At 54.3% G+C, this 13,336-nt stretch overlaps 5 protein-coding genes across 5 annotated transcripts; 2 read left to right on the forward strand and 3 right to left on the reverse strand.

Annotated features, from left to right (window-relative positions):
• Positions 1–1,680: 1,680 nt before the first annotated feature.
• Positions 1,681–3,703, forward strand: B0T26DRAFT_737455 (Rec8 like protein-domain-containing protein; the record flags this gene model as incomplete). The annotated part of the gene is made up of 2 exons (XM_060443449.1): positions 1,681–1,944; positions 2,006–3,703. The coding sequence occupies 2 exons, from the start codon at positions 1,681–1,683 to the stop codon at positions 3,701–3,703; spliced, it is 1,962 nt and encodes a 653-aa protein (XP_060303864.1).
• On the forward strand, positions 3,494–4,381 carry B0T26DRAFT_90266 (uncharacterized protein). The gene has a single exon (XM_060448145.1). It carries the CDS (start codon positions 3,753–3,755, stop codon positions 4,227–4,229), a length of 477 nt encoding a protein of 158 aa, XP_060303865.1. The 5' UTR covers positions 3,494–3,752; the 3' UTR covers positions 4,230–4,381.
• A 298-nt stretch (positions 4,382–4,679) lies between these two features.
• B0T26DRAFT_690358 (Alpha/Beta hydrolase protein) lies at positions 4,680–7,799 on the reverse strand. Its single transcript, XM_060441075.1, has 6 exons — positions 7,532–7,799; positions 7,216–7,421; positions 5,791–7,154; positions 5,488–5,690; positions 5,251–5,367; positions 4,680–5,143 (listed from the first exon to the last, which is right to left on the reverse strand). Exons 1-6 carry the CDS (start codon positions 7,631–7,633, stop codon positions 5,009–5,011), a joined length of 2,127 nt encoding a protein of 708 aa, XP_060303866.1. The 5' UTR covers positions 7,634–7,799; the 3' UTR covers positions 4,680–5,008.
• A 1,028-nt stretch (positions 7,800–8,827) lies between these two features.
• On the reverse strand, positions 8,828–9,970 carry B0T26DRAFT_690362 (histone acetyltransferase subunit NuA4-domain-containing protein). The gene is made up of 3 exons (XM_060441076.1): positions 9,628–9,970; positions 9,299–9,490; positions 8,828–9,189 (listed from the first exon to the last, which is right to left on the reverse strand). The coding sequence occupies exons 1-3, from the start codon at positions 9,760–9,762 to the stop codon at positions 8,884–8,886; spliced, it is 633 nt and encodes a 210-aa protein (XP_060303867.1). The 5' UTR covers positions 9,763–9,970; the 3' UTR covers positions 8,828–8,883.
• A 1,431-nt stretch (positions 9,971–11,401) lies between these two features.
• B0T26DRAFT_671197 (PWI domain-containing protein) lies at positions 11,402–12,706 on the reverse strand (the record flags this gene model as incomplete). The annotated part of the gene is made up of 4 exons (XM_060439291.1): positions 11,402–11,686; positions 11,749–12,327; positions 12,431–12,521; positions 12,603–12,706. 4 exons carry the CDS (start codon positions 12,704–12,706, stop codon positions 11,402–11,404), a joined length of 1,059 nt encoding a protein of 352 aa, XP_060303868.1.
• Between the last annotated feature and the right edge of the window lie 630 nt (positions 12,707–13,336).

Below are 13,336 nucleotides of genomic sequence, written 5' to 3' on the forward strand. Positions count from 1 at the left end.
GTCGGGGCGCACGCGCACAGGGGCGCTGGCGGGAATTGAAAGCCACCTCAAGTCGAGCGTCATACAATCATCAGCAGTAGACGCCTGCGCGAGGGTAGGACGGGCTGCACACAGGGGGCGACCGGCGAAGGGGAGGCCGTGAATGAGTGCGACCTAAGTAATTAACGATTGTGAGTGTTGTCGCCTTGGTGCTGGGCAAATCTTGTCGAGGGTTCCGTCTTCCATGCCCTGACATGGAAACGGGCAACTTTTTTTAAGCTCACTGGGCGGCCGGATGGGCTCCTTGAACTGCAGGCAGATGGATGCGAGGGACGGGACCGGACTCGTCGCGCCGCGGTTGGTAGCTTCCCTAATCGTTGTGGAACGTGTTTAATTCAAAGAGCAGGGGTGCATGAGGCTGAAAATCTACTAAGTAGGACTGCACCGGCAGGCTCATGCGCTAAAAGTCCACCGCTGGTCAGGCGCTTTCAGGGCAGGCGACGAGCGGCAGGCAAGCTCAGGAACTGGCAGGAACTGGCGGGATGTCGTCGAAGCCTCCCACCACATGTTCCAACTCCATAAGGTATAAACTCATCGGTTGCCACAGCCGAAGCCAGCAACCCAAATGTCTCTTCTAAGAAGCAGTTGAGAACACGGTAGCGCTAACGGTTCACACTCTGTTAACTCGACCATATGACAACTTTAGACCAGAAGCAATATTCCGCAACTGGGTGAGGTACCTTGCCCAGGACAAAGAACACTGGTATAAGGATACTGTCCAAGTCAATTCCGACCCAACCCAGCAACATAACAAAAGAAACGCAACCAAGGGAAACACCGCGATCGCCAATGACGTTCTTTGTGAGACATTGTATACGCAAACTCGTAACACATCAAGTTAATGTCTAAAAGGGCTGCTCTATATAAATAATATACACTAAATGCCCAACCCAGACCGCGGAATATGGACACGCCTTTGGGGACATTCCGGTTCTGATTCCGATGCTTGGCAAATCGAGTGCCAGAAGCGTCGGACCAAATCCCGACGGGATACAAGACGGAATTGGAGAGTCAAGAGTCAGGCGACCACGTGACTGTTGCCGATTCAGGGGGGGTTGCTAGCGTGAGAATGAGAAGTTGAAGTGTGGCTGGTGGGTCCGTCCGCGGAAACCAAACCCCCCCAGCCTCTCAATTTCGCGCGGCGGGCTTTCTGGATTTTTGCACAGCATCCACAATCACCCGCCCTCTCGACCACTCTCGCCGAGTACCCTCCTCCATCTTTCTCCTCGCGCCCTCGACATTACTTCATCTCGGCCCATCGCCTGTCGCACCTGGTCGGAGCGCATCGCATTGCATTCATTGTGCGCCTTGCTCTTGTCGCCGAAAAACGTCGTGATCTGCCTTCGCTGCGCTCGTTTTTGCATATGACGGCTGCTGGCGCCAGTTCAGGGTCCTTATCGTCTCCCCACGCGCCATTCCCGGCTCCCCAAACCCAAACAACAACGCGCGCCCCTTGTTTACCTCCGCCGCCACCGCTCGACTCGCACCCACCACCCCCATCGCCACCACTTTTAGTCTAATCGCTTCTTTGCCCCGCGCACCGCGCCGCATCAACATCGAGCCATATCAGCAATTGCTACATCATTCTTCGCTTCGCATCCATCTTAATTACCATTCGCAGCCGCTGCTGCCGTCGCCGCCATGTTCTGGTCCGGGACGCTTCTCAGCGCCACCGGCCCTCTGGCTAAGGCATGGCTCTCCGCCAACCAGGAGCGCAAGGTCTCCAAGATGCAGATCTTGCAGCACAACCTGCAGGACAGCGTCGACGCCATCATTACTCCCAATGATGCACCCCTTGCACTACGCCTGAGTGGCCAGTTGCTCCTCGGCGTCGTCCGTATCTATAGTCGAAAGGCGCGCTACCTCCTCGACGACTGCAACGAAGCCTTGATGAAGATCAAGATGGTACGTTCGCTTCCTGATATGCGGTGCCGTGTCGCCTTTCTTTGCTGACTGTTGTATGCAGGCTTTCCGCTCTACTGGAAACCATGATATCCCCGTCAACTTGCATGTTCAAAATAAAGAATCACTAATGCTTCCCGATCGCATCACTCCCTACGACAATCTCGATTTGCTCCCGCCTCCTAATGCAGACTTCTTCGCATCACAGCTCGACGAGGTGTCCGCCACTCCGCTCAGCAGCCGCAAGGGCCGTCCCACCAATCGTGATATCAATCTTCAAGAGGACTTCAACAACAGCCAGTTCCTCCAAGACAACACGCAGGATGACGAAGAGCTGGGTCTTACCAATATGGACGATCTTGATCTGGAGCTAGATTTTGGTATGGACATCGACGAGCGGCCGAGCAAGATGATGCATAAGAGCCTCGTCGAAATGGGCAGAGATGCTCCTGCTGCTAGGTCCATTGAGGACGACATCTTCAGTGAGATGGACATCGGAGGTCCAAGTAAGGATCGCCGAACTCGCGAGCCATCCCTGGGCTTGGATCTTGACTTTGGGGACGGTGTCCAAATTGTCGACAACGAGGGCGACATCCAGATGGGCGACGACGATTTGCACTTTGATATTGGAGACCAGTCAGCGGTGCCTGGCGCCCCTGCGACCCCTGCCATTCCCGATTTAGGTCGTGCCCGGATATCCGAGTCTCCTCTGTCCGATGTGGATGAGGAGTTTGCGAAGGAAGTTGAAATGGAGTACAGCCGCCACATGAATACCGACATGTATGAGCCCAACGACGACCCTACAGCCTCCACCGTCGTTGCTCCTCAGCGAGTCAAGAAGAGAAAGCTGCTCGAGCCCGACGAGCAGACAATGCTCTCCAATGCGCACATCAAGGAGCAGCAGGCCAAGCGCGACAATATCCTCAAGCCACAGTCTTTCCTGTCACACGACCCCTATGTTCTTGGCCTCCTGGATTTGCAAAAGAACGGAGCCTTTGTCACAAACATCCTCCTTGAGGGCCGCAGCGATGGCTGGGCTCCAGAGCTTAAGGGTCTTCTATCTTTCGGCGCCATCCGACCTAATGAGCTCAAGAGGAAGAGGGACAGCGGTATCGCCGATATGGGAAGCGACCAGGAGCAAGGCGCATCCAAGTCTCCTCGTCTGGAGCTTCCAGAAGACGAGACAATCCTGGGATTGGACGGCACCGTTGCTGGTAACCAAAGCATCGCCCCCGATGGCACAATGCTCGATATTGCAGCAGAGGATGACACTCTCATCTTTCACCAGGATGACGAGCACGAGAGGCCTGCATCAAGAAACAGCCCGGCAACACCGGGCCCGGAATTTGACGACACCACCATCCCTATAGTGCACCCCGCAGACAGCGGTCCAGTGTCGGTGGGAACCAAGCATGCCGTCCACATCCTCCGCGATCTCTTTGGTGCTGAGGCAGCGACAAACGCCGACAAGCGCAAGAAGACGGCCGTCGTGTTCCAGGACCTGCTGCCAGAGAATAGAACGACAAAGGCTGATGCCACAAAGATGTTCTTCGAGTGCCTTGTACTCGCGACCAAGGATGCCATCAAGGTCGAGCAGCCCGAGGGTTCCCTAGGCGGGCCCATCCGCGTCCGTGGCAAGCGCGGCCTGTGGGGCGACTGGGCCGAGCGGGAAGCCGGCGGCGAGATCGCCAACGAGCAGCAACCAGTCGACGAACCTGAGCATGCCGTAGCTACCTCTGCCACAGTAGCAGTCGAGGCGTAGAATTAGTCGGCTTTCCTTTGCATTTGGTTGGTCGTATGGCAGGCAAGTAATGATGATGGCTTTTCCGTTTCTGTGTATAGCAGCAGCATGTTTCTGGGGCAGGCATCGTTTAGACGATGCAATGTTTTTTCTTGGTCGTCACACGACCAAGTGGCGTTTGGCGCTCCGGGAAAGACTGGAGAAGATACCACACTTTTGGCGGGTTCGGGTCTGGTCGTTTAAAAATACTCTCTGGGCTTTCCTTTTTGGGAGACGGGGGGAAAGGGCTTACTCTTTGTTTCCTTTCTTCCGGGTTTTCGTTTATTGTGGGGGTCTGGTTTTTGAGTCGCGAAATCCTCGGGCGCACGCATTTATCTTCTTCGTTCCTCCTATTCTGCATAGGGGATGTTGGTTCCGACTCGCCGTATTTGTTCGAGAGCATAGATGGATATCGGTGGGTAGCGAGCGGTCGGTGGTGATAGCTGAGGACTTCTTGTTAGTAATTAGCGCCACAGTTTTTGTCTGCGTTGTCACAGGGAGGTATTGATGGAGTCTAGCGAGTCTACCTACCTAGCTCTCTAGTTTCGGAGGGAGGGTGGAAAAGAAGAGTAGGAGAGGGAGGACGGCCACGCACTCCCATTGTAGGATACCTCTGTAGTACAGCTTAGTACAGTACATTTGACTCACTTATGGGCTGCATCTTTATCTTTTGAGTGCCTTGTGATTGTGATCGTCAGGGTGTTTTGACGTCATGTGTACTGTGATGTGATATCAGGCTTCGTGTGGTGAGGAATGTATGATGCGTTCTCGGTAGGGGAGGTAATGAGTGAAGTAAATCGATGAGTGAGGCGAAGTGAGGTAAGAGGAGGGGGGTTAAAGTGAGGTGAGTGGGAGGTAAGTCGGTTTCAAAACATCGTTTTCTTGCTCGCTTAACTTGAAACCATTTCTCAAATGATATCTATGATGGCCTCAAGAGAAGCAAGTTATGGAGGGTCGTGTGTCATGAGTGGTCGAGTGAGATAGTCGTATAAGAGAGTAGATACTGTATGTATATTCATTTTCAGTTTAGTCCAGTCTGAAAAAGGTGAGTGTACCTCTCACACATGAAACAGCTATACCCAGAGAAAGGAGACATTTCAACATCCAGCTCTTGTTTTGCCGCGCCAAATTGTATATACGCTGCTGACCATTTCACGGCAGGCTGACAACACTCTCAAACATGAACGCCATAGCCAGGGAAAATACAAACTCAATTTCCAGTCCCGTTTTCATCGCGCCTTTTCTTTTACTACCTGCCTACATATAGTTCCCAACCTAGTCTATCCGTCAGATACTGGTGGCTTTGGTCATGCTCTCGACCACGGCCAACTGGTCCTGGTCCTGGTCGATTCCCGCATACTTGTTGATCCATCCAAGAACTTCTCGATGCCAGACGAACGAGTTCTCCGGCTTCAATACCCACTTTGTTGTTTGCGCAATAACTGTCAGCACGAAGATAAAAGAATGCTTGCCACAGGGAAGTGGATGGATACAAATGATATAATATATAAAAAGGGGTAGTGTCTTACATGGTTCTCGTCGGGAAACATCAGCAACTTGCTGGGAATCCCCTTGGACTGCAGAATGTTGAACGGCGAAAGGCCCTCGGTGATGGGCAAGCGGTAGTCGAGCTCGTTGTGTATGATCTACGGTGGCGGCAGCGAGACTGGGTTAGCTAATACGGGTGGTGATAGAAAACTAAATCATACAGCTCCAGATACATAAAGGGGGTCAAGCGGTGATAAAGAAACGCAGGTCCAACGTACTAACTGTGGCGTCGCCCACTCATTGACGAAACGGGCTGGGTCCCACTTCTCGTAGCCGGCGCGGTTGTCGTAAATGGTTCCCTCAAAGTCGTGGATGGGGAAAAACAGCTCCTCGCTGGACCACTGATTTAGGGTACTGTAGACGCCATCGTGGCAGACGAGCGCCTTGAACTTGCGGCCGAGGGGGTGTCCTTGAATCCAGTCTGCAAAGCCACACGCATCAGTCAGCAAGCAAACGGGTTCCGTTGCCCCTCACCGCCGTCACTTCCTCTCCCCCCTTTGTTGAAGGTCTCTCAAACATACTAATCATGTACCCGCCATAGCTGGCCCCAAGCGCCACCGCCCTGTCGATATCGACGTAGGGCATGTTCTCGGCAATGTACTCGAAGCACTTCACCAGGTCGTCGTAAGGCCTACCGCCCCACTGGCCCTTGATGCCGTTCTCAAGCGCCATGCCGTAGCCGGTGCTGCCCGTCGGGTTAGGGCAGACGACCACGTAGCCCTGTTCGGCGAAGATTGCGGGATTCCATCTTGTGCTCCAGCTGTCGCCCCAGGCTCCCTGCGGACCGCCGTGGATCAGAAAGGCCAGCGGATACTTTTTGCTGTGGTTGAAGCTCGACGGCCGCATCACAAGCGCGTGGACGTCGTAGTCGCCCGCGCCCTTGAACGTGATGTCGCCGCAGCTGGAGCGCGATAGCCCAAACGTCTTGCCCTGCTTCGAGATGGAGGAGATGATGGTTGCCGTGCCGTGAGAAGGGTCCACAACGCTGAAGCAGCTGTTGTCGACAAGGGAAGAGCTTGTCACAAGCAGCTTGGAAGAGCCATCGGCAAGCTGGCGCACAGCGCCAACACTGCCGTCGGGAGACTTAAGGACTGAAGGGAGATCCTTGGCATCAGCTGGCTTCGCGGGGAGGCTGAAAATCAGAGTGCGCGCAGTCTGCTCTGCGGTAACAAACAGCGAAGCATCGTCGGCGCTCCAGATGGCGCCTTCCGGGCGGATGTCCCAGCCGCCCTCTCCATCGTCGGTTGCGTAGAATTCCTCCACTTTTCCAAGGTCACTGATGTCAGGTAGCAGCAGGAGGCGCGGTTTGTCGCTCTCGTACTGCTTGTTGCGCATGCGAGTGAAAGCCACCTTCTGGCCGCAGTGGGAAAAGGTAGGGCTGTTCGTATAGCCTTCAAGGCCAGGAGTGGTAACGATTTTCGGCGACGGGGGGCTCGACTCTGTGAAGGTGGTCAAGGGCACAAAGTACAGGTCTGTCTTGGTGTAAGTAGCAGGGCAGAGTTTCGGGTCCTTGGACACAAACACTAGCCCTGCAGGGCCAATGTCGAAGTCTCCAGAGCCGCCAAAGGGTGGCACGGGACACTCGAGGTCTTGACCAGCCAGGGCGTTGACGAAGCCTTTGGCAGCGAGCGAATACTTGTTGCCACGCTTCTCCAAGGCCGAGTACCAGACAGAGCTGCGGTTCTCGGTAAGCCAAGTATCCCAGTGGCGCACAAAGAGGCTGCTGTAGACTTTGGCAGTAGAGTAGGGCTTCTTCTCTCCCGGGTTGACCAGGCGACCTTCAGGGGATGCCAAGGCGGTGAATGCGAGGGCGAAAGACCCATTGGCGAGTTTCTTGACCTTGATGTTGGACACGGCGGCATCGATCGAGGCAAGTATGTAGCCACTGGAAAATGTGAGTAAAAAGATCTTAGACCTAAGCGGCGTAGAGATGAAGACTGGCTCACCCGGTAGAATGGGAAGATGCCCTGGTGACCAGCAAGCTAGTAGTGCCCTCGTCGTTGCCCCTGAGGTAGAGGAAATCGTCATCGCTGAGCCATGTGGGCTCGCTGATGCGCTCTTGCTCCAGCAGCAACTGGGATTGGCCCGACGTAATATCTAGCACGGAGATTTGCGAAGTCTTGCTGTGACTCTCAAAAGAGTAAGACGACACCTGCCAAGAACAACAATCACTACATTAGTGTCCATGTGTCTGGCAGTTCCTGTCTCACCTCTCCGCCATGCATTCTGGGCATAGACCCTGGAAGATACTAGTTAGCTTACCGTGTAGAGTGCTCGCGTGCCCGAGGGATTGGGCAAAGCCGCCGACCGGCGAGGAGCCGAGAGGAGCACCTCGGGCGTGAACTTGGCCGCCATGAACGTCATGACTGTAGAGTGTTATTCTGTTTACGTGTCTTGTTAGGTATGGGAGGAGCCACACATCAGCGCTGGAATACCGACGGGAGTTATACCTGAGGTTCCTTTTTATACCTAGGTAATCCGATGAAGCTCGGCAAAGAGGGGCACATGCCTCCGGGAGCTCGAGCTTCCACCTCCAAATCATGCCGTTGCAGTATGCCATCAGTACCAACCCCGCACTTTCGGCCATGTGGGCCTATGATGAATACGCAGTGTTTACATACAAATAGTAGTATCAGATACGTATGGGTTTCGCGATTGCGTGCATAATGCAGCTTCACTATTCTATATATTGGCCAAAGCTCTCGGTGAGAGGGTTACACTGTACGCAGGTAAGTTGCCCGGGTCTTGCAGTCAAGCCGGAGAGTCAACCTGTCAATCGCAAGCCGGGTCCCAGGAGCCAGCCAGTCAATAGGAAGGTAGGTAGGTGGCAAGCCAGCCTGTCGCCCTCAGCCTGTCAACTGCAAGCCAGTTGCCAGGGCCCTTATCAATTGCAGGCACGCCCATAGCAGACGTCAAATTGATGGTTCCAATGAGATACCACGCTGCCCTCGACATGGTCATACAACCTACTAGCTTCGTAACCCTTTGGTCGGCCCTTTTCGCAAACCAGAGACCCAGTCAGTAGGGGATCCATATCAACTACGTATACAATTCCTCAAGACTTCCACGTTTACATCGCAGCCCCGGCTGCAAAAGAAAATAGGGGGCACCATCAGGACTCGGCGGCACCATCAGCTGGGCAAGCTTAACTCCCGGAAACGAGCATCACGGCTTACAGTCACCCAGAGAGCCATTACAGCTAGACAAGACCAAGAACCGTTCAAAACAGAGTCCCATTGCGTGAGCGAGGTGATATATGCTGATCTCCAAACAAAACAGACCCCTCAAAATGCTGTTAAAAAATTCCCTTCTCGGGAATCTAGAGACACAACACAGCGTCAGCAACATGCCCCGAATATCAGTCTCTCCCTAAAACCACCAAGGCAATAGGGTGCTTCAAGTACGAACGAAATAACAGGAAAAAAACGTACCTCTAGATATCCTATAAGAACCATGACTTCATAGCAAGACGCTTCCTCGATCCCACCAGTAAAAAAACACCCCGGTGCCTCGAACGCCGTGCCCAAACCTAACCCCCTCCCCCCCCCGCCCCCTAAAATAATCGTACTTAAACCCATACTCTCATTAATAAAAAAACAGAACAGGCAACGGCTTCACTTGCGCACCGCCCCAAAGTTGGTCCGCACTTTCTTGGTCTCGCGCGAGTCCGTTTCGCTGTCCTCTCCGCCACCGCCGGCACCGCTGGTCGAGGCCGCAGCAGCAACCGCCGCCGCGGCTGCAGCCGTAGCAGCGGTCGCGCGCTTGCCCTTCTTTGACGCATTTTTGGAAGTCGCGGCCGTGGCCGAAGTTGGCGTAGGCATGCCGCCTGAGGCAGCGCCGTCCTTGTCCTTATTGCTGAACGAGGTTGACAGCGGTGTGGGGGCGTGCGACGCGGGCGTTGAGACCGGAGTTTGCGCGTCCTGTCGTTGTCCACACTCATCAGTACAAGGTCTTCGCCTGTCCCTCTCCCTCTCCGTCTCCGTCTCCGTCTCTCTCTGTACTCCAGGGAAACGAGGAAAGAAAACTCACTGCGCTCGAGTTATACGACGTCGAGCTGCGCGAGAAGACACGGTTCGCGTCCGTCAGCCCCGTCTTGCGCCGCGCCGACGCCGCGTTGCCTGTGCCCTTGGTGTAGTTGTCGAAGCCCGTGATGATGTTGCCGCCGGGCGTGTTCTCCAGGTACTCGGTTTCCTTTTTGTAGATGGAGTCTTCTTGCAGAGCCTGTGTGTTTTCCCCTCTGTGTCAATCAACGAACCCAATACCTCATTCCTACATCCTTTTCTATCCTTTTCTATCCTTTTGCGGGGGCAAAATAACCCTCTCTGGGGGAAAAGAGGTAGTGCCACGGGCGCACTCACGATACGCTTCTCGAGCGTCCGCTTCCTGGCAATGAGTTCCTTAAGTCGCTGCCGTTGCTTCTCGTAGAATGGCCCGCTGGCCGTCGTGTCCGCCGCGCCGTTGCCCGCCTTATTGGGCGGCGCGCTGTCTGCCATCGGGCGCGTGCGGTTTGCCGTCGTGCTGTCGTAAAGTTGTGCGCGGTTCGATAGTTTCCACGTGGTTACGGCGACGCCTTGATTCCTCGCTCGCTAGATTGTGTTGTAATTGTTGGAGAATATATTTTCATGTGGTTTCCAGTTTGGAAGTCAGGCAATCAGAGCTCCAGGCAGTCACTGAACCTAAATGGGGAGGACCCCACCTGTACGTATAGTACTACCTTATAGCCGGCCCAGCTCTGCGGCAGGTACAGATACCTATCCACAGCGCACGGGCGCAACATCTTGGCCCTGTGGGCATCTAAATATCCGCCAATCAAGGCCCAAGGGGCCCCTGAAGATACTGGATGAATTGTCTACACACAACCTAAACATCAGGCCTTCTGGAACACCTTAAGGTACGGATACTCTAAATGAAATAGGCACTCTAAGAAAGCATGCTTTAGCGTGGAAGTAAAATGTAAAGAAACAGACACTAGACGGTTGACAAAAGACGACTAGATGGGATGATTCGTGGTTGATTTCATCCTCAGTCAGGGCGGTGGATCCTACCTACCTACCTCCTATTTATCCGTACAGCTACATAGACAAGACTTCAAGAGCCAGCGTGCTACCTGATACACAAACCTACCTCGTGGGCAGGCCTATCGAACGTCCACCGTTGGGGACTAGAGTTACATATACCAAACAAGGCAAACCGAGCTTGTGGCTGCCGTGACAAAAACCAAAACAAACGCCGTACATGCCAAACCGGGTAAGATCACACACTCGTGGTTGGCGCCCAAACCTCCCATCTATATACTCTGTCTGGTACAAGAGTACCAAGAACGGTGCCCTGACGAGGTGGTATTCAGATAAACGGAACCAAGCGGTTGGGGTTCTCGGAGAAAAGGGGAGTGGTCTCACAAAGTCCTCAGCTCGAATCCTGCTGGAACAACACGCAGTATACAAACAATATTGCAACGCCATAGTGATGCCCGTAAATCTCGCATAAATGCAAGTAGATATAGAGAGAGCTTCAAGGACGGTTAGCCTCAGCATTGCCAGGCTCGCTCTTTGAGGATCTCATCTTCTTGATTCTCGCCTTGAGCTCCTTCTCGCGAAGCTCATTTGTTACTTTTGCGTTCTGCCAATCGTGGTCAGTTCATAGGCCAAGCATAATCCGCTCGCCTAGGATTACTGTCGTACCTGCTCAGCAGTTGACGGCCGGGCCCCGGCGTGGGAAGATCGAGGTCTGTCTTCGACGCCTGAAATATCAGCCGACTTGTTCTGCGCAGAAGAATACGATGATGCAGAGGGTCGACGAGCTCCGTCATCCGGACTGCGACTACCCCATGAACCTTGTCCACGTCCACGCCGACCCATGGGGCCGCCACGAGGACGGCGAAAAGGGTCGCGCCGTCCCCTCGATGAACCAACAGGACTCCCACTACGAGTCATGCTGCGACGTCCATTGGCCCTGTATCGGTTCTGTGGGGGTGAAGCTGGCGAAATGCTTCTGCTATCGCGCCGAGGCCTTCGCACTGGACTGCGACTTGGAGATCGGGAATAGCGAGAACGCGATGAGGCCGAAGATCGAGACCGGCTGTACCGCTTGTTTCGAGATGTAGCTGGGCTGCGACTACGACTCCGGCTCCGACTACGCGAAGTTGAGTAACGGCGACGTTTTGGCGATCGAGATGCGCGGCCAGAGGATGCAGAACGAGAACGGTCTCTGGGTCCGCGGTCGCGGGGAGGTGATCTGCGTCTCTTCGGTGCTTCCCGGTTGACTGGGGGAGACGGGGATCGAGGTCTTGCACGGCGAGCTCGAGGGGTTGGGGAACGAGAGATAGATCGTCTGCTGCTGGCAACGCTTGGTCGTCGAGATGGCGAACGGGAAGAGGCTGAATCCACAGATGGCGAGCGAGTGCGAGATCGGGGGCGTCTGTCCTCATTCCGTCCCCCTGCACCTCCGGCGCGACGGAATGTCGGGCTTCCTCGAGGAACATATGTGTCTCTGAAGCCACCGCCGCCGCGGGGACCTCCGCGGTCTGTATGGTCTCGCTGGTCGCGATAGCGAGGCGGCGAACGTGATCGGCCACCACCGCCACGGCCTCCAAAACCACCTCGGTCTCGGTCGTCACGGCGTCCGCGCCACGAGTCACCCCCACGCCCAGCACCACGACCGCCTCTACCACCGCGGTCTCCTCGGTCACCTCTGTCTCCACCTGAGTAGTCCCGGCGGTCTAGCTCCTCGCGCCGCTTGCGAGCCTCTTCGGCAGCCTTGTCTGCTTCGATCTGAATTGTCGTGGTTTTCACGGTCAGCTTGGGATCTTCAAAGACCGAGAGCATTGAGAGCTCGATCTTAATTTCGCGGGTAGCAGTGGGGGGAGTCGAGTGAGAATATCGAGAATGTTCAACCTTTTCTTGAAGAAGCTCTTGCTTCTTCGCCTCTAGGAGCTCTTTTGGCACACCCTGTGGGCTGGCTTGTGCGCTCAATAGCAGCTTCCAGAGTTCCTTGCAGAACGGCGCCGTATCCTTCTCGAGGAAGCCCGTCAATTGAATCTGGAGCAACTTGATGTCCGGCTAAGTGACCAAAATCATTTGATTAGCTTCCGATCAACCAGATAGCAAGCGTACGCCCGGGCGCAGGGCAGAGGGGGAGGAGGAGAGGGGGGCAAAAACTCACGTTTCGGACGCTCTCGAGCAAGTTGAAGATGAGCTCGATGATTACATCGTCTTCAGTGCCCAGGATTTCGGTGACCCTTCCAGCAATCCATCTAGGTATCGGGAAAGTGGTCAGCAAAAGTTGAACACCCAAAAATTGACGGGCAGGCACACGAGAAACACGAGGTACTTACTTCTTCATCACTCCAATGTTGACCTTCGTGATGTCGACTTTCTGATTGAACTCGGCCGGGAATTTCGTGCTCTTGAGCAATTTGAGGTCGACGCCGGTCGCCATTGTCGCCGGCGATTAGGCTCGCCGAGCGAGCGTGTGCGATTTTGTGTTGGTCAGATCGGGACAAATGTGAGGGCAGCAGCAGCGACGGAAAAAAAGAGGATGAGGAAGGCACTTTCTCGAAGAACGGAAGTGATGTCGTCGGGTTGCGGCCACGCGAATGAATGTTTTATGCGGGGCCCTAGTAGGATGTGGAGACGCGTAGTGGGGCCATGTCTACAGCCGAACCAATGAAGAAGGAACATAAAAACGGGAGCCCAGTGAGGTGCACATGCAAGCGGCCAGGGCTTAATCACAAACAGGGGGTGAGAGCTTTCTACCTGAAGAAGAGGTCACATCTCGTTCACTTTTCAGATCGGTCTCAAGCTATCCATGATAAAGATAGAACAAACCCCAAAAAATACTAAATAATAATCATTTTCGTTGTCTAGTTTCATTTCACTTCGAATTTTGGGAAACACGATATTACAGATTCCCGGATAGTCCAGATGGACCGTTTACTCATCTACCTACGATACTTACCTATACTACTTGCCCAGAGATCACTATCATAGAATCACACAAGAACCTCAGCTCCACAGAGATATACGCTTGTAAAATTCGATGATTTGGAAGCATGCCCAGCTAGAGGGC

This window comes from Lasiosphaeria miniovina, assembly GCF_030549165.1.
Source record: "Lasiosphaeria miniovina strain SMH2392-1A chromosome Unknown B0T26scaffold_1, whole genome shotgun sequence".
NCBI lineage: Eukaryota > Fungi > Ascomycota > Sordariomycetes > Sordariales > Lasiosphaeriaceae > Lasiosphaeria > Lasiosphaeria miniovina.